Source organism: Phaenicophaeus curvirostris, chromosome 3 (genome assembly GCF_032191515.1).
Source record: "Phaenicophaeus curvirostris isolate KB17595 chromosome 3, BPBGC_Pcur_1.0, whole genome shotgun sequence".
Classification (NCBI taxonomy): domain Eukaryota; kingdom Metazoa; phylum Chordata; class Aves; order Cuculiformes; family Cuculidae; genus Phaenicophaeus; species Phaenicophaeus curvirostris.
This window is the reverse complement of record NC_091394.1, coordinates 58175320-58199733: the sequence shown is the minus strand read 5'-3', so window position 1 is coordinate 58199733 and position 24414 is coordinate 58175320. Positions and strand designations below refer to the sequence as shown.

General features: G+C 46.9%; 2 protein-coding genes across 2 annotated transcripts; both read right to left on the bottom strand.

Moving 5' to 3' along the window:
- Positions 1-5950: 5950 nt before the first annotated feature.
- LOC138718601 (transcription factor SOX-17-like) lies at positions 5951-7362 on the bottom strand. The gene is made up of 2 exons (XM_069853107.1): positions 7025-7362; positions 5951-6881 (listed from the first exon to the last, which is right to left on the bottom strand). Exons 1-2 carry the CDS (start codon positions 7311-7313, stop codon positions 6034-6036), a joined length of 1137 nt encoding a protein of 378 aa, XP_069709208.1. The 5' UTR covers positions 7314-7362; the 3' UTR covers positions 5951-6033.
- Positions 7363-11946: 4584 nt separating this feature from the next.
- On the bottom strand, positions 11947-15227 carry LOC138719128 (transcription factor SOX-17-like). The gene is made up of 2 exons (XM_069854111.1): positions 14845-15227; positions 11947-14710 (listed from the first exon to the last, which is right to left on the bottom strand). Exons 1-2 carry the CDS (start codon positions 15131-15133, stop codon positions 13863-13865), a joined length of 1137 nt encoding a protein of 378 aa, XP_069710212.1. The 5' UTR covers positions 15134-15227; the 3' UTR covers positions 11947-13862.
- Between the last annotated feature and the right edge of the window lie 9187 nt (positions 15228-24414).

Genomic DNA, 24414 nt, shown 5'->3' with positions numbered 1-24414 from the left:
CCCTGTTCAATGTCTTCATCAATGACCTGGATGAAGGCATCGAGTGCACCCTTAGCAAGTTTGCGGATGACACTAAGCTGGGTGGAAGTGTTGATCTGCTGGAGGGTAGGGAGGCTCTGCAAAGGGATCTGAACAGGCTGGACCACTGGGCAGAGTCCAATGGCATGAGGTTTAACAAGGCCAAATGCCGGGTCCTGCACTTGGGGCACAACAACCCTGTGCAGTGCTACAGACTAGGAGAAGTCTGTCTAGAAAGCTGCCTGGAGGATAAGGACCTGGCGGTGGTGGTTGACAACCAACTGAACATGAGCCAGCAGTGTGCCCAGGTGGCCAAAAAGGCCAATGGCATCTTGGCTTGGATCAGAAACGGTGTGACCAGCAGGTCCAGGGAGGTTATTCTCCCTCTGTACTTGGCACTGGTGAGACCGCTCCTCGAGTACTGTGTTCAGTTCTGGGCCCCTCACCACAAGAAGGATGTTGAGGCTCTGGAGCGAGTCCAGAGAAGAGCAACAAAGCTGGTGAGGGGGCTGGAGAGCAGGTCTTACGAGGAACGGCAGAGAGAGCTGGGGTTGTTTAGCCTGGAGAAGAGGAGGCTGAGGGGAGACCTCATTGCTCTCTACAACTACCTGAAAGGACATTGTAGAGAGGAGGGTGCTGGCCTCTTCTTCCAAGTGACAGGGGACAGGACAAGAGGGAATGGCCTCAAGCTCCGCCAGGGGAGGTTTAGGCTGGACATTAGGAAAAAATTTTTCACAGAAAGGGTCATTGGGCACTGGCAGAGGCTGCCCAGGGAGGTGGTTGATTCACCTTCCCTGGAGGTGTTTAAGGCACGGGTGGATGAGGTGCTAAGGGGCATGGTTTAGTGTTTGATAGGAATGGTTGGACTCAATGATCCGGTGGGTCTCTTCCAACCTGGTTATTCTATGATTCTATGATAACCTTTGGGTATTTCAGTTTCTTTTCCTCAAAACTCTGAAACTTATAGCATCAATACTCTAAGAGCTGTGTCATTTTCAAAATGTAGACATACATATGCATTATATTCATGCTTTAATTAAATCTAAGACAGACACCTTAGAACCAAATTTAATCTCAAAAAATACAAAAAAATAAAAGAAATAATGAGAGTACGCTACAATGTACTAGCTGATTTTCGTCTGCAAGTTCTTCCATGGACAGTAATACACACAATGAGAAATGCCCCATCTCTACACAATCATGTACCTATTTAATTAATTACATTTTTAAATCATTGGAGTAAGCAAAGGTGCTTATTCATAATTTAACTGACAAGAAGCATAAGTTAGCCATTATTTAGGGCTATGCCGTCATAGTTAAATTGGTTTTCCTCCATTAAATATTCTGGACTCCTTCACTTAATATTGGAATCTGTATCCTAGAATTTAAAATCTATGTATCAATTTACATTAATGTAGTAATTACTCCACCTACAGACAAATTTATTGGTTGCTAAAACAATTAATATATTTCCCTTGTCTGAAAATCCATATTCATTTAAGGAAGATTCAGGTTTTTTAGTAAGTAAATCAATAATTTTAAGAAAATCCATAAAGAGAACAATATCTTAGTATGTTAATATGGAAACTAATCAAAGCCATGTGGCCTTCTGTAGAACAGCTCTAAGGAACAAAACAAAAATAAACCAAAATATTAAAATACTTAAGAGTATTTACACCTGATTTCCAACTTACCATACTGTTGGGCTTGGATGTACAATGACCCTTGATTTATCATGACAAAGAAAACACTGTCCCTTTAAAAGTTCTGTCAAGGTGCTCTGATAACCTGACTTAATCAGGACAGCCAGAAGCATCACAGACTGACACAACAATTACCAGCTCATAAACTCCTCATGCAGCAGCTCCAGGAAACCCACAATTAATCAGGTAGAGGAATACCACCTCAATCTGCACTGCCCACACTTAGACATGAATGCCAAAGTAGGCGCTGCACAGGCAAGCCCCAGCCAGCCAACAAGGAGCCAGGCAGCCACCCAAACTAGCTTGGTACCCGAGCACACAAGGGAAGCTCTTAACCACACTACACACAATTGAGAAAGTGCTTGGTGTAGCCTATGAACATAGGAAAAATTAGGTTATCCCTACATATGATTTTTTTTTTTTAAAAAAATAGGTAGTCTATGGTTGAACTAACACAATAATTAAATTATGTTCCCAAATCAGTGGCCACCTCTGGTAAACAGCCTAAATGCCCACCAAGTATTATACTTAGATGGTAACAAATGTGGTACAGTGACACTTGCAACTAAGGTAATCTCAGATTTTCCATTTCAAGAATATGAAGTCAGTTTTCTATAGCATAAGTGACACATTTGGACCAAAAACTTTTCATCCCAGACAGCTGGCTCTAGCAGAGTACAGAAGTTTCAGCTACAAATGGTCAGATATTTCAGAAAATAAGGCTATGAAAAAAAGTTATTTCAACTGTACTAAACCCATCTTAGGACCCTTTTGTAGAACAGTTATAATATTTAGCCTGGAATAGGCATTGCCTCAGCATGAGAGGTGTGACTACCATTGTCCTCTGTGAAAAGCTGCCCAAGTTCTAAAGCTGAAATGCTAAAAGGCATAAGGATGCTCCATCATAAAGATGGAGCTCCCTCATGGACTAAGAGCTGGCACCAACAGTGGAAGGAGAGAGAAAAGAGGAAAGGTTTGCAATGAGGTAGGAAAAAGGGTACAGTTTAGGCAGGAACAGAATCAGGAGATACTGAGGAGCAGGAGTAAAGATAAAGAGAGTAGGGAACTATGAAATGGAATGAAAAGGGGAGTAAAAAAAAAGAGCAAAGCAATTATAGTAATAGAGTTCAGAATATGGGCAGATCTCAGACAAAGTGAAAAAGCTTGGTATTTTGAGAATGGAAGGAGGATAAACAAACCAGGTAGGAGTGTTTTGACTGTTACAGAAAAAGAAAAATACTAACGTGAGCAACAAAAGGAACATAAACTAGGCAAAGAGTACAGTATAAGGAAACTGTAGCAAAAGGAAAGGTACAGAAAAGACAGAAGCAAAGCAACCAATTATTCCACAGGCCTGGCATAATTTTGTTGTCCTGCACTACTACTTCAAAAACTCACTATCAATGTTTACTCCTCAGTCTTCACCTTGTGACAAGTCAAAATTCAGGCTCACGAAGCAGGAGAGGATAAATTTGATAAGGCATTCCTCAGCTGCTGCTTCATTTCATGAAGGTGGTGCATGAAGTTCTAAGAAGAAAGCAGCATCAGAAGGCAGACTGCAAATGAAGAGGTGGTCAGCAAGAGGAGAGGTCAAATGAGGCAGGAATATGGTCACCTAAGGGTTAAGGCACCTTAACAATACTTTGGAGAGCTGCGTATTGTAAACAGTACAGTTAAAGTTCTACATAATAACAGATTTTTTTTGAGATTGATCGCATTGCATCAGTGTCTCTCATTTCACCAATCGGTTTGGGATGATGCAAAAAAAAGTGTTCAGCGCTCATAACTGCAACTGAAAGCAAGAAGAATTCAGCTTGGGAAGAAAAACACACTGTCAAGTGCTATATATGGGGCATTTTGGTTTCTATCTTCATGTATCATTTCTGTGTAAAACATGCATTGTACATGTATGTTATACAATTATATATCATAACATCACTCACTAAAAGTTATTAGAGCTGTACTGCTAATGTTAATCCTGGAAGTTCTTTGCTTAACTTTACTTTGGGATTTCCTAAATTAAGCTCACTTTCCTTATTTACTTTCTTCTACTGGAGAACTGCTTCTAAATTTAATAACATAATTCAGCTAGTTACTGTGGCTATAACACTATTGTATTATAGAAAAACAGGTAGTCTTAGGACATCTGTAACATCAATATAAGGGAAAAACAATACAGATAAAATTATTATTTCAGTATACCTAAACATCTATTCAGAACGTATCTAATGTTTTTCTTCACTCTTCTTTTGGGTTTCTTAGAACAAGAATTTTCATGCAATGCCATGAGCAAGAACACCTCCAATGGCTTTAGCAGTCTAACTGAAGAAGTATGACTACCACAATGGTCACTACCAGGACTAATCATCTAGGAGTCACAACTGGACTAATCCAGCCTGTTCAACTACAGAGTTTTCACTGGTTTTAAACTTGGACTAGTTTATATTTGTAACACATTCGATGTTCTTCTAAGACAAATATATTGTATTAAAATAAGAACATCTGTTAAACACTGACAAACATACAGTCTTATTTCCCATTTTGCACCCAACCCCCTAATATTAGAAACTCAACATTGTCCTTTGTACTTTCCTTATTGTAAATCTGAGGGGAAAAAAGATGTTTCAACAGCCTGAGGCAGCCACGATTTCAACAGAAAGTTTTCAATATTACATTTACATATAGTTAAAAAAATGTCACTGAAATCAGTAGAAGTAATCAGGATTTCTTCTGAGCTAAGTAAAATAACATTTTCTGAATTAATAAATAAAACGTTATCTGCTCAAGTATATTGCTACTAGATTATTTGTCTGAAAATAATGCAGCTAGCTCTGTGTACAAAACAGGTGTTCAGAAAATGGTCATCATATAGTTTTCATAAAACAAAGCATGAAGTACACAAACAGTTTTTGCAAGATTTCTTCATCCGTGACTCAGCAGAATAAGGATCTAGTGCCAGATAAAGTACACTTACCTACAAATATACAGGAATATATGTATGACTGTACATATATTAAGAATTTGTTATATCACTTTTGCACTGTCATTTGCAAGTTACAATATTTGAATTCTCTACTATAATTAATTATTGCAGTTTGAATAAAGCCTCTTCCAAACAGGAGAGACATCAGAAGTATTGCTGGCTTTGTGCTTACCTGACAGTGTTATGAGGAGAATGAGATACAGTTAGGCTCTAGCACTGGCAGAAACGTCATAGAGCAGTACTGCTGAACATGCTAAAACCCCTTCTGTTTTAATGACTCATTGATACTTTCAGTTGATTGAGAGCAATGGAGATCAGTATTGTTTTTTTCTGGGCAGCACTGTTTTTTTCTCCCTACTAACAAAAGCTTGAAACCCATGACAAAAAAATGGTGTAAACCTACTTGAAGGTAGGTGGCAGGAAGTAAAAGAACTTGTAAATATAGGACTAATGCTACCTGTGAATCAATTGATTCAGATAGAAATCACGAAGTAAAGCAAATTACCTTCACACATCAATAAGTATCCAAATTCAGTGGGGTTCCAGGCACACTTAAAAAGTAGCATCTCAAACTTACCTAGCTTCTTTTCATAGAATCATAGAATCACTAGGTTGGAAAAGACCCACCGGATCATAGAGAGACTATATTTTCAGGGAGAAGGTTTTTCCCAATGCATAAATAGCAATTGCAAATTCCAGCTGGCACCCACAAACCAGAAAAAAAGCCCTAAAAAAACCACAGTTAAACACAGTCATGTGTTCTGTGTGCGCTCCAAGCGACAGACAGCAGCACAGGATCAGCTACGTAACAGGAATACAGCCACATCTCTAGGAACAAACTTCTTTCGTCCTGGAGATCCTTTAGAGCCACTGTCATGGTGAAAGTGTCACAGGGTATCTGCATTTGCTTCACTCCACCTTAGGGCACGGCTGATTAAACTTCAGATTAGTCTCCCCAAAGAGCCACGTGGCCAAGAACAATGACAAAAACATAAGTACATGGATTTATTTTACTCAAGTACAAAAGAAAAAAAGAAGATAAATAAAGCATAGTTGAAAAGATAATAAAAACGTGTCCTGGGCAAGTAAGTACCGTCGTTCTTTCAAGAACGAGGTTAATTTGGAGCACGGATGTAAAAAACAGCTGTAAACACGCTGGCACACCAGTCCAAAACCAGTTCGAACCGTGCTCTTAAGCTGCACCGCAGTCCCGTAGTTCCGCCCCGACGGGCTTCCCGAAACTCTTCCCGACGAGCCTCCAATAAATTACATAAATAGGAGCGGGGCCGGGCGCCCCCCGCCAGTCCGTCGTTGCCCCGGGCCGGTCCCTCAGACGCCGGGGTAGCCGCAGTAGTAGACGGCGCCGCCGGCGTCCGACACGGCCGAGGAGAGCGGCCCCGCGGGCTCGGGCGCCGGCAGCCCGGCGGCGTCGTGGCCCGCGAAGGGCAGCCCCAGCTCGGGCTTGCAGGCGAAGCGCAGGTACTGCTCGAACTCGGCGCGGTCCACCTCGCCCAGCAGCTCCTCCTGCGGCAGGTGCTCCAGCGGCTCCCGGCACGGCGCCGCCTCGGGCGGGGGCGACGGCTGCCCGAGCGCCCCGGGAGGCGGCGGCCCGCGGCCCGGGCCCGGCGGCTGGCACGCCTGCCCGTAGTAGGCGTGCGGCGGCGCCGGGCAGCCCAGCAGCGCCTGCAGCGCCCCGCCCGGGCCCTCGCCCCCCGCCGCCGCCGCCGGGTACTCGGATGCCGGGTGCGGCGCGTAGCCGTAGGGCGCCAGCGCGCACTCCTCCCGCAGCCCCGCCGCCAGGAACGGCGCCTCGCTCTCCGCCGCGTCCAGCGGCGACGGGTCCGGCGTCGGCAGCCCGTACCCGTCGAAGGCGGCGCCCGGCGGCGGCCGCTGCTCCCGGTACCGGCCCGGCGCGTAGCCCCGCTCGCCGTAGGGCGGCCCCAGCCCCTCCGCGCACATCCCGACGCCGCCGGCCTCGCCGCCCACACCGGCCGCCGCCGCCGCCAGCCCGTGCTGCGGGAAGCCGCTCTCCGCCCGCTTCGGCCGCTTCACCTGCTTCCGACGCCGCGGGCGGTACTTGTAGTTGGGGTGATCCTGCATGTGCTGCACCCGCAGCCGCTCCGCCTCCTCCACGAACGGACGCTTCTCCGACAGCGACAGCGCCTTCCACGATTTACCTGCGCGCACGCACGAAGCCGTCAGACCGCAGCCCGCACCCCCGACCGACCGCACCCCCGCCCCCCCGGCGGCCTCCCGGCCCCGACGCCCCCCGGGGCTCCTCGCCCCCCCGCCCCCCCGCCCGCCGGGCCCCCGCGCTCACCCAGCATCTTGCTGAGCTCGGCGTTGTGCAGGTCCGGGTTCTGCTGCGCCAGCCGCTTGCGCTCGTCCTTGGCCCACACCATGAAGGCGTTCATGGGCCGGCGGATCCGCGCCTCGCTCTTGCTCCGCCCGACCGACGGCGCCGCCTCGCCCTTCCCCTTGCCCTCGCCCCGCGGGCTCAGCGCCTCTGCCCACGGGCACGGGCCCACGGCCGGCATCATGACGGGCAGCGAGCACCGCCCCTGCGCCTGGTCGTCGCTGCTGGCGTAGCCCGCATCGGGGCTGCTCATGTCGGGGCGCGCCGAGGCCGACGGCTCCGGCGGGACGCGCTCGGCGCTCGGACCCCGCTCGCTGCCGGCGGCCGCCCGCGCCCGGCCCTATTTCAGCAGCGGCGCGGCCAATGGGGCCGCGGGGGCGGGCGCGGGACGGCGGCGGCTCCCGCTGCGGCGCGGGGCGGCCCCGGGGCTCCTCCCGGCCCGGCCCACGACCGGGTCGCGGGGCTGCCCTCGGCGCCCCGTTCCCCCCCGCAGCCGGCCGCCCCGCGGGGCCGACGCCGAGATGCTCCGGTGCCTCCGCGCTCCCGGCCGCGGCCGCGTAGCGCTCGCCGGGGGGAGATTTCTTCCCTGCCGGCTGTCACCGCCGCTGCTCCGAGGGACCCTCTCCTTTTCCCCTCTGCGCTTTTCCTCCTTGGCACGTTGGTTTCATCGAATCGCGGCATGTTCAAAATTAAGCCAGATCCTCGAAAGTTCGTCGGAATATTTGGAAAGCCTGTGAAGATCATAGACTCATAGACTCATAGGATAGTTTGGGTTGAAAGGGACCTTAAAGATCATCCTGTTCCAACCCCCCTGCCATGGGCGGGGATAATACTCTTTGTTTTCCCTAAAAAGCTCTTTTGGGGGCGGTGAGTTGCCGAATTATTTTTATTACTGTCCGACTGCCACCGGCACTTGAGCGTGGTCTTGATAAGTGGGACATGCTCATCAGCTGTGATAACTCTTCCTTTTGAAGCTTTCTAGTATTTGATCGTATTTTCGGTCGTACCAATAACCCCGTTTCTTCATTCCGTTCCGCGGAAGGTATTTTATTACTGCTGGTTTCATACGGGGTGAATGCGTAACAGGTGTGCCCGTAAAGGACCTGCCGGGGCATCTTCAGCCTCGGCATCACCTGTAGTGGATTTATTGGACCGTTTTGTTACGCAGTGCAACTATGCAAGCCGAAAACAGCCGTGCCTTCATATACATCAAATTACGGCTTCTTATTTAAATAAAAAGGCTGTGCAGTTACAGGGTTAAAAAAAAAAAAAAAAAGTCAAGTCTCTCTGCCGGGAGCGGGGGTGGGAGCACCCCCCTCGCTGCCCTGGAGGAACTTCGCCTTCTCTCCTGCGATCGACACGGAAACTTTTTAAGGCATTTTACATTTTCTTGCCCTGTGCCTCTGTGTTCGTATTTCGCTTGAAGTCGAGAGTAAATGACTTTGTGTTAGATCTTCACAAAGCGCACCGCTGGCCTGAGTTGTTTAGTCCTCATTTTTCATAGCAAGTATGGAATTAGGAACCGAATTAGGAAGCGAATGTAAATGCCTGCAGGCTGGGAAGGGCCCGAAGGTCGGAATACATCTCAAGGAACAATCACGAGGCCGTTTAATGATAATAATGATAGTACTGATAACGATGTCAACTTAAGTTTTATAGAAATCTGCTCGGACAGAAATTAGCTGCATACATTTATGATAAAAGTCCTTAAACTGCAGGAAAAAATAGTTTCTCCGCTCCATTCTTATATCACAAGCGCACACAAAAATATCACTTGTATTCCTTACACACACGTTTTGAATTTCCCTCGTACAGAAATATGCAGTTGCCCCATTCCCTGCTCTAATCGGGAGCCGATTTTTTTTAAGGAAAAAGAAATGACATCCTCAAGGACAGGGGCAAGCAGAGAGGGCCTATCTTACAACTCCGCCTTGCTTTTAGTGGGCGTCCCCGAGCACCCAGCCGCCCCGCTGCTCTCCTCCGACGGCGGCCCCGTCCTCTTCTTTCACCCCTCGGTCTCCCTCTCCCCTGCGCCACTCCGGGTACCCTAGGAATTGGCTCCCGCTGTCCCTGTTTGGAGCACGCTGAAGAGAGAGATGGCTACAGAATATTTAAGCAGGGCGCATGCAATCTCCAGAGCTTGCAGAGGGGTGAAATCCCAGCCCAAAAGGTCACGGCACCGTCTGGCGAGCTGGGGTCACTTCGCGCACCTAAAAACTTGACAGCGTGCGGTGACAGGGCTCGTCCCATAAAGCGGTTCTACAGGTCATCATCTCCATTAGCAGCTCGGAGTGCCTAAATAAAAGAAGATGCAGCAGCATACAGAGAGGACGTTAGGAGCAACTACAAATAAATCGCATACTCCTCAAAAAAGGGCGGCTTTGAAATGAGTTTCGAAAAAAAAATATATATAACCCTGTAACTCCACGCGATCTTCATCCTTGGGACACCACATGCGCCTCTGGGACACTGCAGCCTGGGATGAGCAGGGGTGGGCAGCAGCGGGGGCGGGGCGGCTCTGCACCCCTCAAGACAGGCAGAGGAAACAAGTAACTTACCCTTTTCCTGCACGAATTGCAACGTGTTCATAACCAGTCATTTTACGGGATAGAAATTGCTCACTCCCGATAACAAGACTTCGCTTTTTTCTTTCTACTTTCTCTTCATTTTTCTTTTACCCTCCTCTGAAGGTGTGGGCTTTGAGACTTCTTTTCCTGCCCAAAGAATAAAACCGAGGAAAGATTCAGCAGCATCCAAACTAGAGAGAACTCACCCAGCTGTTAATAGGAGCAACGAGAATTACATAGCATTTGCTCTGGAAAGGGATTCACATCTTAGTTGAAATCTCTCTATGCTATGGACCTCCCGTGGGCTCCTGAATACATCGTTCAGGGTACAACAAGTACACAACATTCAGAGTGCAACAAGTGCACATCATTCAGGGTGAAAAAGAAGTATCAGAAAGGAGCAGCCTGCAAAAGGCCCTGATGGGTCAGTGTCAGATGCAGAGACAGTTGCCACATCTGAGAACCTCTATTCAAAGGCTCATTGAAATAAACCGTCCTCTCTTTGTAGACCAGAACCTGGAGCAGGGAGATTGAGCTCTGATCTTGCAGGCATATCATAGAATCATAGAATCATAGAATTCTGGAGGAGAGGGACCTGGGGGTGTTGGTTGACAACCAACTGAACATGAGCCAGCAGTGTGCCCAGGTGGCCAAAAAGGCCAATGGCATCTTGGCTTGGATCAGAAACGGTGTGACCAGCAGGTCCAGGGAGGTTATTCTCCCTCTGTACTTGGCACTGGTGAGACCACTCCTCGAATCCTGTGTTCAGTTCTGGGCCCCTCACCACAAGAAGGATGTTGAGGCTCTGGAGCGAGTCCAGAGAAGAGCAACAAAGCTGGTGAGGGGGCTGGAGAACAGGCCTTATGAGGAGCGGCTGAGAGAGCTGGGGTTGTTTAGCCTGGAGAAGAGGAGGCTGAGGGGAGACCTCATTGCTCTCTACAACTACCTGAAAGGACGTTGTAGAGAGGAGGGTGCTGGCCTCTTCTCCCAAGTGACAGGGGACAGGACAAGAGGGAATGGCCTCAAGCTCCGCCAGGGGAGGTTTAGGCTGGACGTTAGGAAAAAATTTTTCACAGAAAGGGTCATTGGGCACTGGAACAGGCTGCCCAGGGAGGTGGTTGAGTCACCTTCCCTGGAGGTGTTTAAGGCACGGGTGGACGAGGTGCTAAGGGGCATGGTTTAGTGTTTGATAGGAATGGTTGGACTCGATGATCCGGTGGGTCTCTTCCAACCTGGTTATTCTATGATTCTATGATTCTATGTTTAACTGGAGAGTGGCTGTTTTGGCAAGGTTGGAGAAGTGTTTAAAGATGTCACTCTGTCTTTTTTTGCTTACTTCTTGGAGTAAACTAGAACTGCTCAGAGCAAATGCGGTTTCCAGGGAGCGAATTGCCTTGGGTGCAGTGCCTGGAACAGGGTGGCAGTGGCAGACCCTGACTCTGTGTGAAAAGTACAGCAGAGTGACAATGCCAAGAGGCACCTTGGTCTGTGGGAGGTACTTGCAGCCTTCTCCACAGCCTTCCGAGGCAGGTAGCCACCACTTCTACTGCTTGACAGCCAGAACCGTGCCATAGAAAACACTTGAGAAAGCTATTTAATCGATCACATTTGGATCTCTGTTTTAATACCCACTTGCCACAGGCACTCACGGGACATGAGGAAGATTAAATGTTTTCAAAAGGGCTACAGGACAGATTTGGGTATATGTCAGTTAAAAGTGGGAATCTAAGACACGCTCTATGGAAAATAGGGCTTGGATGGAGCTTCAGAGAATTTTGCTCGAAGTATATTGGCAGTACATAAGGCTGCTACATATTAGACATATTGAAGAAGGTCCAGACAGTTCTTCCTGCAGGAGGGGGTGAGGGTTAGGGGGGAAAGAGGGAAAGCTGCGCATCTGTATACATACAGGAAAACAATGCTTCTTAGATTTGAGCCAAAAAAAGCTGTATGCAATGAGTTGTTGTAAGATCTGCCTATATGCCATCACCACACACTGTTTGGCGTCCAGGACTGCTATGCTGGCCGATCTTTTTTTTTTTTTAAATATATATATATATTTATTTAACACAATTTATTGCCCATCGCTTCCTGGCTGAATATAACTAGTAAGTAGACTGTTTTGCACCTTTGTCATGAACACACTTACAGTTTCATGTTCACCTCAGCTTTCAACTGCCTGGCTCGCTGAGGTGAAGGTGAGAGGAAGGGATTAAGACCTGCACCTAATTTAAAAATGACAAGAAAGTGTTGCCAAATTTATCAAAAGTATAATAATGATTTATTGCCAAAACCAAGTACTGTCATTTTCCTCCAGAAAGCAGTGAACATGTGTGAAAAGGACAAAACTCATTTAATTTGATCCTGTAGTTTGAAACCGTGTAATAAAACAAAAACTCAGGCTGTACAAACCCATAATTTTCATTCATATTTCTTTACTGGGTTTATGTATTTATGCTTAGGAACACGTTATGAATCTTTCCAAATTAAAATATCGATAAGACATTTAATGTCCTTGTTCTGAGGTCCCACCTCATTCAGGAATACATCATTTTTCTCCTGCACACGTGGAAAAGGAGTGAGAGAGAGTAGCAGGGTGGGTATTTTAAGTATGCCTAAGAGACCTGAAGGCTGCTTGAAAAGCAAAATGGGAAGATTAAGAAACTAGAGAGTGGTCTATTTCATAGAATACTAAGGGTCTGAAAGCATTTTAATTCCAGGTGAACTAATAGTATGCAATTACATAGTCAAATTTTGCCAACGAGGCTATGGTAGAAACTTACTGATCAAGGCAGTTTGCATCTGAGTGCGTGTACACTGTTTTATCTTTCACAGGTACAAACATAAGCCTCTTTAAATGTAATTTGACAATGTACCCAGTTTACCCTCCCATCCTCACGGAAGGCAGGTTAATCAGTGGGCAAGTCTGCCACTTCGGCCTTGGTCCCCTCCTCCCCAGGGCTCAGTTCCACAGCTTTATCTAAGGAAGCAAACGACCCAGATGACTGTCCCGTCCCCCCCTCCCTCTGATTTAAGTAATAAACCTTAATGAATTTATCAGTCCCACCCGACAGCTGGACTCAGTCCTACCATCTAAACGAAAACGCTCTTTTTTCCATGAAAATTTAACTGGAAGGCGTACATTTGTCAGTCACAAAACTATTTCTATATTGAGTCGCGATTACGTAGTATGAGGAACCTCTTTAGGAAAGAAAAAAGAAGATTCTCTGACGTGCCGCCGCGGCTGGGTGACCGAGGAGACTGCTCCCGGCCGGCCTTCCCCATTAGAGGCTCGTATCGAAGTTTTTCACCTACTTTGAAGCGCGTTTAACTGCTCTCGTTCTCCTCAGCGGAGACCTGACACCCCCCAGTACCGTCCCCTATTCCGGCGCAGCTCCTGGGACACGAGAGACACGTTCTCTCCCGGGAGGTGCTGTAACTAGCGCTTATCGGTCCATTTCAACCAGGCGTTATTCTTAACGACATCCAATGTGTCCACGATTGCACTAAAAACAGATCCAGGCCTTAACCCCTTTGGGTCAAGAACTATCTCAGAGTCTTTTTACACTTCAGACATAAAATATGTCGCCTTTTTTTTTTTTTTCTTTCTCCATTCCATACACGTCTAAAAAACAACAATGAAGTTAAAAAACCCAGAAAAATAAACAACAAATTAAAGAACGGAGTGGAGTAGACAGTCTCTGAACGCTTACATTTTGTTTCTAATTTGAGCAGGAGAGAAGGAAGAAGGCTGTGTCTACAGAAAGAGTGAGAAGACCTAATGTTTAGTGGAAGTGACATTAGTAAAAGTACTTTCAAAAGAAATAATAATCGATTACAAAGCACGATAACTTCTCTTTCAGGAGATATCAGCGACAAGTTTTATTATTTTCCGTTTATTTGTAAAAGTGCAAAATTATTCTGTACAAACCCAACATATAAAAACCAGCACTCTGTACAAATTACAAAAGCACACGGATCTCTAACAAGATCTCAGAAACCGTATTCCACGTGGGTAAAAAGCATCACGATTCCACAGCAGGAACAGTTTTACGAGCCACCGCCGGACCGCGACGGCAAGAGCCGCACCAGCCGGACAGTCAGACGGCGCGTCTCCTCTTAAACCTCGAGCAGGTCACGGAAACCCCGTCAGTTCTCAAGCGTCCAATAAATTACATAAATAGGAGCGGGGCCGGGCGCCCCCCGCCAGTCCGTCGTTGCCCCGGGCCGGTCCCTCAGACGCCGGGGTAGCCGCAGTAGTAGACGGCGCCGCCGGCGTCCGACACGGCCGAGGAGAGCGGCCCCGCGGGCTCGGGCGCCGGCAGCCCGGCGGCGTCGTGGCCCGCGAAGGGCAGCCCCAGCTCGGGCTTGCAGGCGAAGCGCAGGTACTGCTCGAACTCGGCGCGGTCCACCTCGCCCAGCAGCTCCTCCTGCGGCAGGTGCTCCAGCGGCTCCCGGCACGGCGCCGCCTCGGGCGGGGGCGACGGCTGCCCGAGCGCCCCGGGAGGCGGCGGCCCGCGGCCCGGGCCCGGCGGCTGGCACGCCTGCCCGTAGTAGGCGTGCGGCGGCGCCGGGCAGCCCAGCAGCGCCTGCAGCGCCCCGCCCGGGCCCTCGCCCCCCGCCGCCGCCGCCGGGTACTCGGATGCCGGGTGCGGCGCGTAGCCGTAGGGCGCCAGCGCGCACTCCTCCCGCAGCCCCGCCGCCAGGAACGGCGCCTCGCTCTCCGCCGCGTCCAGCGGCGACGGGTCCGGCGTCGGCAGCCCGTACCCGTCGAAGGCGGCGCCCGGCGGCGGCCGCTGCTCCCGGTACCGGCCCGGCGCGTAGCCCCGCTCGCCGTAGGGCGGCCCCAGCCCCTCCGCGCACATCCCGACGCCGCCGGCCTCGCCGCCCACACCGGCCGCCGCCGCCGCCAGCCCGTGCTGCGGGAAGCCGCTCTCCGCCCGCTTCGGCCGCTTCACCTGCTTCCGACGCCGCGGGCGGTACTTGTAGTTGGGGTGATCCTGCATGTGCTGCACCCGCAGCCGCTCCGCCTCCTCCACGAACGGACGCTTCTCCGACAGCGACAGCGCCTTCCACGATTTACCTGCGCGCACGCACGAAGCCGTCAGCCCGCAGCCCGCAGCCCCGACCGACCGCACCCCCCACCCCCGGCGGCCTCCCGGCCCCGACGCCCCCCGGGGGTCCTCGCCCCCCCGCCCGCCGGGCCCCCGCGCTCACCCAGCATCTTGCTGAGCTCGGCGTTGTGCAGGTCCGGGTTCTGCTGCGCCAGCCGCTTGCGCTCGTCCTTGGCCCACACCATGAAGGCGTTCATGGGCCGGCGGATCCGCGCCTCGCTCTTGCTCCGCCCGCCCGACGGCGCCGCCTCGCCCTTCCCCTTGCCCTCGCCCCGCGGGCTCAGCGCCTCTGCCCACGGGCACGGGCCCACGGCCGGCATCATGACGGGCAGCGAGCACCGCCCCTGCGCCTGGTCGTCGCTGCTGGCGTAGCCCGCATCGGGGCTGCTCATGTCGGGGCGCGCCGAGGCCGACGGCTCCGGCGGGACGCGCTCGGCGCTCGGGCCCCGCTCGCTGCCGGCGGCCGCCCGCGCCCGGCCCTATTTCAGCTGCGGCGCGGCCAATGGGGCCGCGGGGGCGGGCGCGGGACGGCGGCGGCTCCCGCTGCGGCGCGGGGCGGCCCCGGGGCTCCTCCCGGCCCGGCCCACGACCGGGTCGCGGGGTCCGTCTCGGGAAACTCTCGCCCCGCCCTCGCGGTCCCTTCGGGGGAGCCGAGAGCGCGTTCCTAAGCGGCCCTCGGGCTCCGTCCCGGCTCGCCGCAACGGCCGCGGAGACCGTCCGTGAGGGAGTCACGCAAGAGGTGGAGGGGACACATTATCTCCTAGACGCCCTATTGCACCCGGAGGGATGCAGGGGGCTTATTTTTTAGGCAAACCTGGAAAGTAACTTGGGTAGAATAAGTCAAGTCGTCAGCTGTATCTCCCGCTTCAGCTTCCAACCTCCTAATGCTTCCTTAGCGTGTTTTGCCGTGAAAGATGGAAAGTGCTTGAGATATGAGGTTACTGAATCCTCAGAAAAGCGTATGAAATATATCTTAGCTCACTTCTTATGCTTCGTAATAAAGCTATTCAGTACCTGCCAGACGCGCAAATATTTATTGTATGTGAAGTAAATTGTGTCAGTTATGATTTCAGTCGAGCTTTGCAGTACGCATGGGTTATCGCACTATTTTGTTCAGGATTTGTCTGATTTGCCTGAATAACTGAACTGTAAATACCAACAGATGTAAAAAGACCGTCACTTGCAGAATAAAATCTGTCTCACTACCGTTTATGTTCTTCTTTGGCATACGGCGTTTTCTAGCGAGCTCTGATTAATATTTGCACTGTTATGTGCTGCTATTAAATGCATCAATGCTTATTTGAGAAAGCGCTGAACTTCAAACTGAAGATCAAAGAGGTTTATTTGGTTAAGGACACCTTTGTTTGGGTAACCACTTCGACCAAATAAACCAATATTGTAAGTATTCTCGCTGAAATTTAATGAATGAAGCCAACATCACTATTAACTTATCCTAATATTGTATTTCCTCTTTAGTGCAACACAAAACCTGCTCCTTTACACTTGACAGCCAGTAGACATCCTAAAAAGAAGAAAACGCAATGCCGAGCCCGTAGCTGCCCAGGACTAAGACCGGGAAAGGTAATTCTTGAGGCACTTCTTTCTGCTCCCCTCTGTTTGTTAGAGACAGTAAGCAAGTAACACCTTTCCAGACTAATGGTATCCTATATTTATATTTATCCTTATTGCGAGGAGTGGGAATTATTGCCGAAAGACTAGTATCTGCCTAAAACCAAGCAAAGGCTTGTATCAAGTGCTGCAAAAAGCAACGGAGGGGAAAGCGATGTTCCTACACGTGTGTGCGTGTACATTGATCTCATACTAGCATAGAATAATGCCGTTCTTGCAAAAGCATAACGCGTTTACAACTGTTTGTAAAAGAGGAGCCCGGGGACTTTTTCCGCTTGGAAAGCGGACCGTCATCACAGAACTGGCGACAGTAACCAGGAATTCAGTGCTTTTTTCGATCGTTTTCAGTCCAGTGCCTCTGGGACGTTACCCCAGGGCGCACCTTTCTAAGGTTGCTGTGCCCCTGACTTTGGTTTTATGGCTGAGGTTGTGACATTTCCCGACCCGACGTGCTGGGACACAGAGCCCTTAATCCTAGGCCAGCTGCCCGGGGACAAGTCACGCACTGGAGCACGGCTGATACCCAGAGACGATTCGGAATGAAACACGATTCGAATCGTATCTGTAGCAAAGTCAGGCAGAAGGAAATTGTGTATATTTTTCCTCTCAGAGAAGAGAACGTCTAGCTGACGGGAGAAAGCAAGGTAACCTCCAAGCAAAGCAAAAATCAAGAAGGCAACAATGCACTGCCTTAAGGAATTCTGTGATTTCCAGCGACTCCCACACCAGTTCCCGGCTCACACCGTATTACTGGCTCAGGGAAAACTGACCGCCTAGGGGTTTAACACGCAGGAGAGAGTATTACCTGCTTCTACGAGCTGATCTCGTTAAAACGTCAAAGCGTCCCCTTTACTCTATTTAGCAGAAACATTTTCGTCAGCCAAGGGAACAAATCCTGCAAGAGTTTGCGCTGAAAATGTTCAGCGAGTAGAGGGACAGCTGACAAATACACTTTGCGGAAATTTTGGGGCTGTCGCTTCCAGCAGAAAAGAAAATGTTTTTCTATATAATGAACATGAGGTAATAAACTAAGCAAACTGCCGCTGACTTTGTTTGGGAGATTTGTGCAAGCTATTTCTACAGCTCATTGATCTGGGATCAAAGAAAGAATGGTGTGTTTTGAATCTAAGCCGAGAAAGTAAAAGCTCCCTGGTTTGTACAGAAAATGTTGGCAGTTTGTGACCCTTCCAGTGCCCCTGGCACCATGGGTAGATTATCTCACCTCTTTCCTCGCTTTCTGTTTTGACTATTTAGGTACTTTAGGATTGTAACTTTAAAGCACAGTGCACAGCACTGACTCTGACTCAAGTTGCTCTCTCTACTCATACCTCCCTTCCCTGAAGCGTTTACTAAAGAGCTTCTTCTGACGCCTCTGAAACCTTCGTGGTCGCACGACTCCTGGGGTCATTCGTTAACTTTCCCAACCTAACAATGCCGCCGGGAGTTCATCCTTCTGATTTATTGACCTTTTAAACCCGCCGGTGCAGAGCGCGGGGGCGCGGAGCGGGGATCCTCCGGCGAGAGATGTTTCTATTTCGGGTCCATTACAGAATGCGGTGTTGGAAGTGGTGCTCCCAGCGTTATCAGAGCCGACCACAAATGCCACATGAAAAGCAGCAAACATCCGGAGGGTTTCCTGCAAATCGAGCAGTTTCTCAAGACAAGAGTCTTTTTTTTTTTTTTTTTTTTTTTAACGTGTGTTTAAAGGCAACACGCTTTGCCTCTTTACAGCAGTTTCAAACCCACTAAATGAAAGCAGAGCAGCCCGACAACGCTGTGTATAGTGCAAGAAATCTCCACGAATTAAGACTTTTTAGGAATTTGCGTTAGGAAAGTGTGTGGGTCGCAGGGAGACATGTCGGGAATGACCCACTATTGGAGGAGAAAAAAATAATATTAGAAAAAAGAAAAAAAAGGGAAAAAATGTCCCTTTCAGAAATTCTAAGTATAACCATAGAAACAGCATTAAGTACTTGACAGCAAAGTAATAGTCCCCAACATTTTAAAAGTTACTTCTTCGCCTACGTCAGTTTCATCTGCAAATTGCTTTCTAGCAAACACACACAAACACCCAAACCCGCAAAAATCTCTGTGCGCGCAGCGCGCAGCGCGGAACCCCCTCGGTGGGAACCCGCAGCGGGGACCGCTGGGCTGCGGGGGCAGCGCGGTCCCGCACGGCAGCCTCTGCGCGCACCCTGCGCTGCCGCTGCGGGGTGTGTAAAGCAGCTGTCACCCCGCTTTTTAGGACTGAAGCGTGTCCGGCGCGGGGTGGGGGGGTGTGGGACGTGCGCGGCTCCCACTCCCGAGATAAGAGCGCTCTCGCCTCCCGGATGAAAAGAGCGGGGTCCCCAGCTCCGGGAGCCATCGGACTAGGAGTCTGAAAGGAGCCGTCGAGGGGTGTCATTCATTTCTTAGAGTTTGCGGTGTTGCCTCCTTTCGCCGGGAGCAGCCCTGAGTCTGGCGAGCGCACAGGAGGAGGGAGAGCCCTGGATAACCTCCCCGTTTCTCTCATCCTTTCTTCTCGGTGCTGGGAAATACATACTTTATACACATACAAATAGATGCTATTGAAGGTTTGCATTAATGCTTTATTTTGGCGGTGTGAGGTATGGAGGTGCGGGACTTAGCCTCCTCCGCGCCTTCTCCTAGGAAGGAGTTAACTCTGCTGCCCACGGGATGGCTTGGGCTTGGCTTTAAAGTAGCTGTAGTGCCTTTCCTATCCCCGTCTGAAGCCGTAAATCAGATGTATGGGAATCAACGGGAAATGACATGTTGAACTAACACGAGTGCTAGGTACTCCTGCAATATCTGTTCCAGGTAGATAATACGTGGACCCAAACAAATTCCAATGAAGACAGTGGCAAATGCTGCTCGGTTTAAACGACATTGAAAGGAGGCCTAGAAATGGCATTCAAACTGCTAAAAACATAGTCTAGTTCCAAGGCTCACCACCCATTATATTAATAAATCGATCTACTCCTTTAATATAAAGATTAAATAATGAGGCTAAGATCACAGACTTGTTGCGTTCCAACAATAAATAACATACTAACAGTTTGACTACAATAGGAGTTCCCAGCTTCATTTTGCTTTCACTGCCCTTTGGTTTGAGAATGAGCTGCATAGAAGCAGCACAATAGGTGGGGCCGGGGCTGGATTGCACCTCCCTACACCTGAGTTTCCAAGAACAGAAATCTTGTTAGTTTTCATACTTAAGTACATGCAAGTCACCAAAAAAAAACCCCAAAAATCCCCAAAAAAACCCCAATGCTGGAGCCACTCCAAAAGATCAGGGATCGGAACTGGATTAAAGAATTTGGTCTAACCTCTGTATTTATGCTGGATTTATGTCTGCAGATCTACTGCAAACTTGCACTAGTGTAAGATTTATTCTGACATGCCAGATGCTAGTCATGTAAATATATGATTAAAAAGCTGATCCCAGTTATACAGGCATGAAATAAATTTCTTCTTCGGCACAAATCAGCTCCCAAAGCATCCTTATTAATGTCAGAAGAATGAGTGTAAATAAGACATTCTTTAGAAGATAGGCTATGCTATCTTTTAATATGCTACTGGAATCTTGTAGTGCATATTTATCCATTGTTTTCTTTAGTAGGTAGCAATATTTCACAATGATCTCAAAGCGTAAATTCCTTTGTCTTTAGCCAGAATAAAACTGTTACATTATACCAATGAAAAAGCAGCTGAGCCTGGAGCTGGGCAGTTACTCTTCCATCATGCCAGTTACTTACAGTTTCAGAAGAGATGATCTGGGATTTTAGCCTATGGAAATAATCCTGTGCTAGCATAAGGTGTAGCAGAAGTACGTTAGTGATACTAAAAAAATTATGTAATGATAATAAGTAAATCCAAAAGTCAATGGCTTGCCATCTGCAGTTCTGATGAATCAGCAGTGACGAACAAGTAAGGACCATACAGAAATCAAGAATGGATTTAAAACCTCAACAAGATAAATAAAACCTTTTTCCTCAATGTACAATATGATACAGTTATTATTCAGGAAAAAAAATGACTGCTGTCCTTCTCTTCCCTGATAGTAAATGCAGTGTTAATCTTGTTTAAAATAGCTGTTCCTATGTGGCTTAAGGGCATTCTTTATAACCAAGATGTGTGAATGCAAAATTTGATGCTGATATTGCTAATCACTGTATTATATTGTTTGAAGTTGTCATTTTAAAATTTCCCCATTGGAAATGCTCTGAATTGTCATTGTATCTTTGCAATTATATTCAGTGCTTATGTGCACCGCAGCTTTTGACATCTGACATTTATCTAGATAAATAAATGATGAAAAAAGACCTAGGCAGTTGGGAGTTTCGGGAAATGAATTTGGTTTCATTCCTTGATAACTGTAAGCGTTTGGGTTTCTGATATTTATGTTTCTTGGGTACTCTTAGCATTTAAAGTGAATTTTAATTCTAAAGTAATTATTTGAATACTAAATTAATATTAATGAATTATTTGAATATTAACTAACATTCCAATAATGTTCAATTGAAACATCATAGGAAGTTGTAGATTATAAGAAAAACACAACTGCACATCTTCCAAATGCAAAGCAGTCAATCTGATCATGTTTCTAATACCTTCTATGAAACTCGCAGCATTTTCAATGGCAGACATCTGTCTGCTTCACAGGGCACAATGAAGTCTACAATTTCTCTGCTTAGAATCCATTAGTATTCAGTGTTCTGAACACCTTTGACTACCACTGAGCAGTGAGAAAAGGGAACTCAACGCTTCATGGTATTATGCCTAACACAGTTAGCAACTTTAAATAAAATGGACAACTAAGCTTGGAAAAACCTCCAAAATAAGTTGAGCAACACAGGGTTTTTTTTGATCCAGCTATTAATACTCGGGCTTGAGATATCTTTAGAATTATCTCGCTTTCGATTTGACAGTCACACCTATTTTACTTGCGTTGTCTATTTCTGTCTGAATAAAACCTAAGAACTAAAAGTCCCCTTTCCTCCTCCTTTGTCCCCTTAACATCACCTTTTTATCTTCACACACCCTTTGAAGGGTATTTGCTGAAAGGATGAGAGAGCAGTTATCACACCAGCTGAAAACTCTAAAAAAAAAGAAACCCCAACCCAGGAATTTCAATAAACTTAGTCTGTAGCTAGATCAAGAACTAGAGATCCTCACTCCTACCGCAAACAACCTGCAAGATCTAAGACTATTTCTACCCAGCTATCTCCAGTTTACCAGTTCTATTAAGATAGGACACCTCTTTAACTGGGCTCTAGATTTAAAGATTTTCAAGAACATTTGATTTAGAAACCTTGCTTCAATGATAAATTTAATGACCTTTTCATTTTTTTTTAAATTCAGTCAATTCTTTTTTAGGAGTCAGTTTATGTATTACATAGATTCACCGTGCAAAACCCTTCTGCCAATAAAGTCTGGAGAGATTTGAATAATGCAGCAAGGTGGATGACTACAGAGCTCTAGTTTCTGGGTTTATATGTGTATAAATATACTTGCTACAAAAGAAAACTGTATTTGTGCTTTTTTTTCTTCAGACCAGCGTCCTGCAAAAAGTAAAGGTGGTAAGTCACTCAGGACAGGGTAAACTGAAAAATGCCTAAGAAATATTAATCAACTACTGATTTTCAAAGACCAGGGTTAGAAGTGAAGGACTCAAAAATTATCTTACACAATTGTAAGACCTAACTTTCCATAGGCATCTGTTTCCAGCAGTCAATCTCCTGGCCTTCCCTCCCAGTCAGCGAGAAATTGAAAGGTTTACTATTGCAAGACCTATGCCACTTCAGGAAACAAAGACAACGAGTGTTAACAGTTGCTAGCAACACTTTATATGTCAGTGCATGTGAGTGCTCAAGTGCTGTGATTGTTCATGTAAAAAGAAAATCTGAACTAAGAAAAGCCAAAACACCTAGGTAGTTCAATTGACAACCACTCAACCACTCACCAGAGGGAGCCCATTTTCCCCAAAAGCCAACATCTGCAGGACAGCCAGCCTGGTACCTGCTGGGGCCTCAGAACCACCCCTCTGAAAACTCTACAGCTACTGGGAAAAGCAGTAGCCAGCCAAGGGAGCCACACAGACATACCATTAACAGGAAGATACAAGGCTTAAATACTTTCTGTATCACAAAAGGCATTTTGATGAATAAGATGTTACATTTACCTTTTAAATGGAACATTTCTGAAGAAAAACAGTCATATATCTGCAGCGTGTCGCTGACAGATGTAAACATTTTGTATTGTCCCAGGTATCTTTCTTGTGACTTTTTGTTAGACTGTATTTGTGATATATTGCCACTGAATACTTTAAGTTAGGTTCTTGTAAGAAAAGTATTACTTTTTCAATAGAAAAATAAAAACTTTTCAAATAAAGACATTTCTCAGTTTATCTTTCCTCCAGAGGAACTACCCTTCTAATTTACTAGTAATTCTCTATATTTTTTAAAGTCTAACTGAAAACCTCTAGTAATCTAACATGCATTGCAACTAAGCACAGAAAAATTCTGAGCTCTAAGCTAACACTAGAGCACGTCCTGTTCAAGAAGGACCTGCAGCTCCTTCCAGTGCCAGATCGTGTGTGCACAATCAATGTTTGGAACAGGGCATAATACAGAGTTTTCTTGGCAGCTTTCAGAATCCGACAGAGCTGCAAAAGTTGTTTTGTTTTGTTATGTTTTTAATCTTAGGGCAGCTAAACACAAGATCCATTTAGCAGTAAAACCACCTTGCTGACTACCTGAACAGGAAAACCTTGTTAGTGAAGTTGTAGTTACATCAGCAACCATGTGTTTCATGTGCCTACAGCTGCATACCTCCTGGTATCTGTCCTTTTTTTTCTTCAATATTGTGAAATATGATTAAATTACTACATTTGCTTTTAGTGTCTTCTTTGTTCACGTTTCTTCCTTAATTACTGATTAATACATTTCTTCAGCATCCTTCTTTTCTCAGAAACTACTAGTCAGAAGTCAGTAGATGCCACAACACAGACCTTAACTGGAGATAATTAAAAATCAGACCACATTGATTATCACATTTCCATAAAAAGTAAATCTATTAGTGCAGTTTTTGTTGGGTTGTGTGTGTAAATCTCCCTTTCAGGTTTGCAATAGTGCAGCAACACATATTTTTGCCACTTGTTGACTAATTCAACACCAAAATCCAAGCAACAAAAATTTTACCTGAGTAAGTAATAGTAGTACAAAAGTTGTAAGACTTATCTAAAACTACTTCTTCGGATTTTCTTTGCAGTTTGTAGCTTCAGAAACATTCTGAAATGCAGTCAACTTAGTTTTATTTAAACATGTTGCTACAGAACATATTTATATGCTACCTGTTCTTTGGAAGAGTTCCATATTATTGGTGACTCATTGGTCCATCAGCTTTCCCTAACTAGATATTGAACCTGAACACAGCACCAGCGACACACTAGCCCATCAGGACTTCACTTTATAGGAACAAGAAATTAATCTGAAATTGAAACAAGGAGATAAGATAAAGTTATTCAGTTACTAAATTACATACAGGCATGACTATGGAATCTGGGGAATCTCTTTGACAGATGAATACACAATTTAGTCTTATGTCTCAAGAGAGCTCTTACTGTTAGGCACACAAAATAGTGAAATACTCAACATATATTTTTTCCCACTAAACAGCTAATTTACAGAACATTTGATAATATTCTTACTGATCTTTTGCATATGTTTATAAACCATAGTCATTTATGTCATTGACTCAGCTTGAAATTTCAAAATTTCCTGCAACAAAAGCAATGACCGCTGCTCATTTTCCTACAAGTGGTTAATAAACATGCATTATCCCTTTTTTATTAAAAGAAAAAAAAATCCATGAAGCTATTTTTTCCCTTGCTAGAGATTTTCAATAAAATAGAAGTTTTAAAAAAATCTATATTTGAAAACTAGTATATCATGATACATGTTCTAACGCTGTCCCAAATAGAAGCAGAGGATTATTGGCACAGCCCTTGCAGAAATCCTTTTCCAGCTTGCTACATGTGCACTTG

Bases quoted from the DNA above. Each gene is read 5' to 3' on its own strand.
- LOC138719128 (XM_069854111.1), bottom strand. From the start codon at position 15,133: ATGAGCAGCCCCGATGCGGGCTACGCCAGCAGCGACGACCAGGCGCAG. The intron at 14,711-14,844 runs GTGAGCGCGGGG...GCGTGCGCGCAG, and splicing joins CGAGCTCAGCAAGATGCTGG to GTAAATCGTGGAAGGCGCTG.
- LOC138718601 (XM_069853107.1), bottom strand. From the start codon at position 7,313: ATGAGCAGCCCCGATGCGGGCTACGCCAGCAGCGACGACCAGGCGCAG. The intron at 6,882-7,024 runs GTGAGCGCGGGG...GCGTGCGCGCAG, and splicing joins CGAGCTCAGCAAGATGCTGG to GTAAATCGTGGAAGGCGCTG.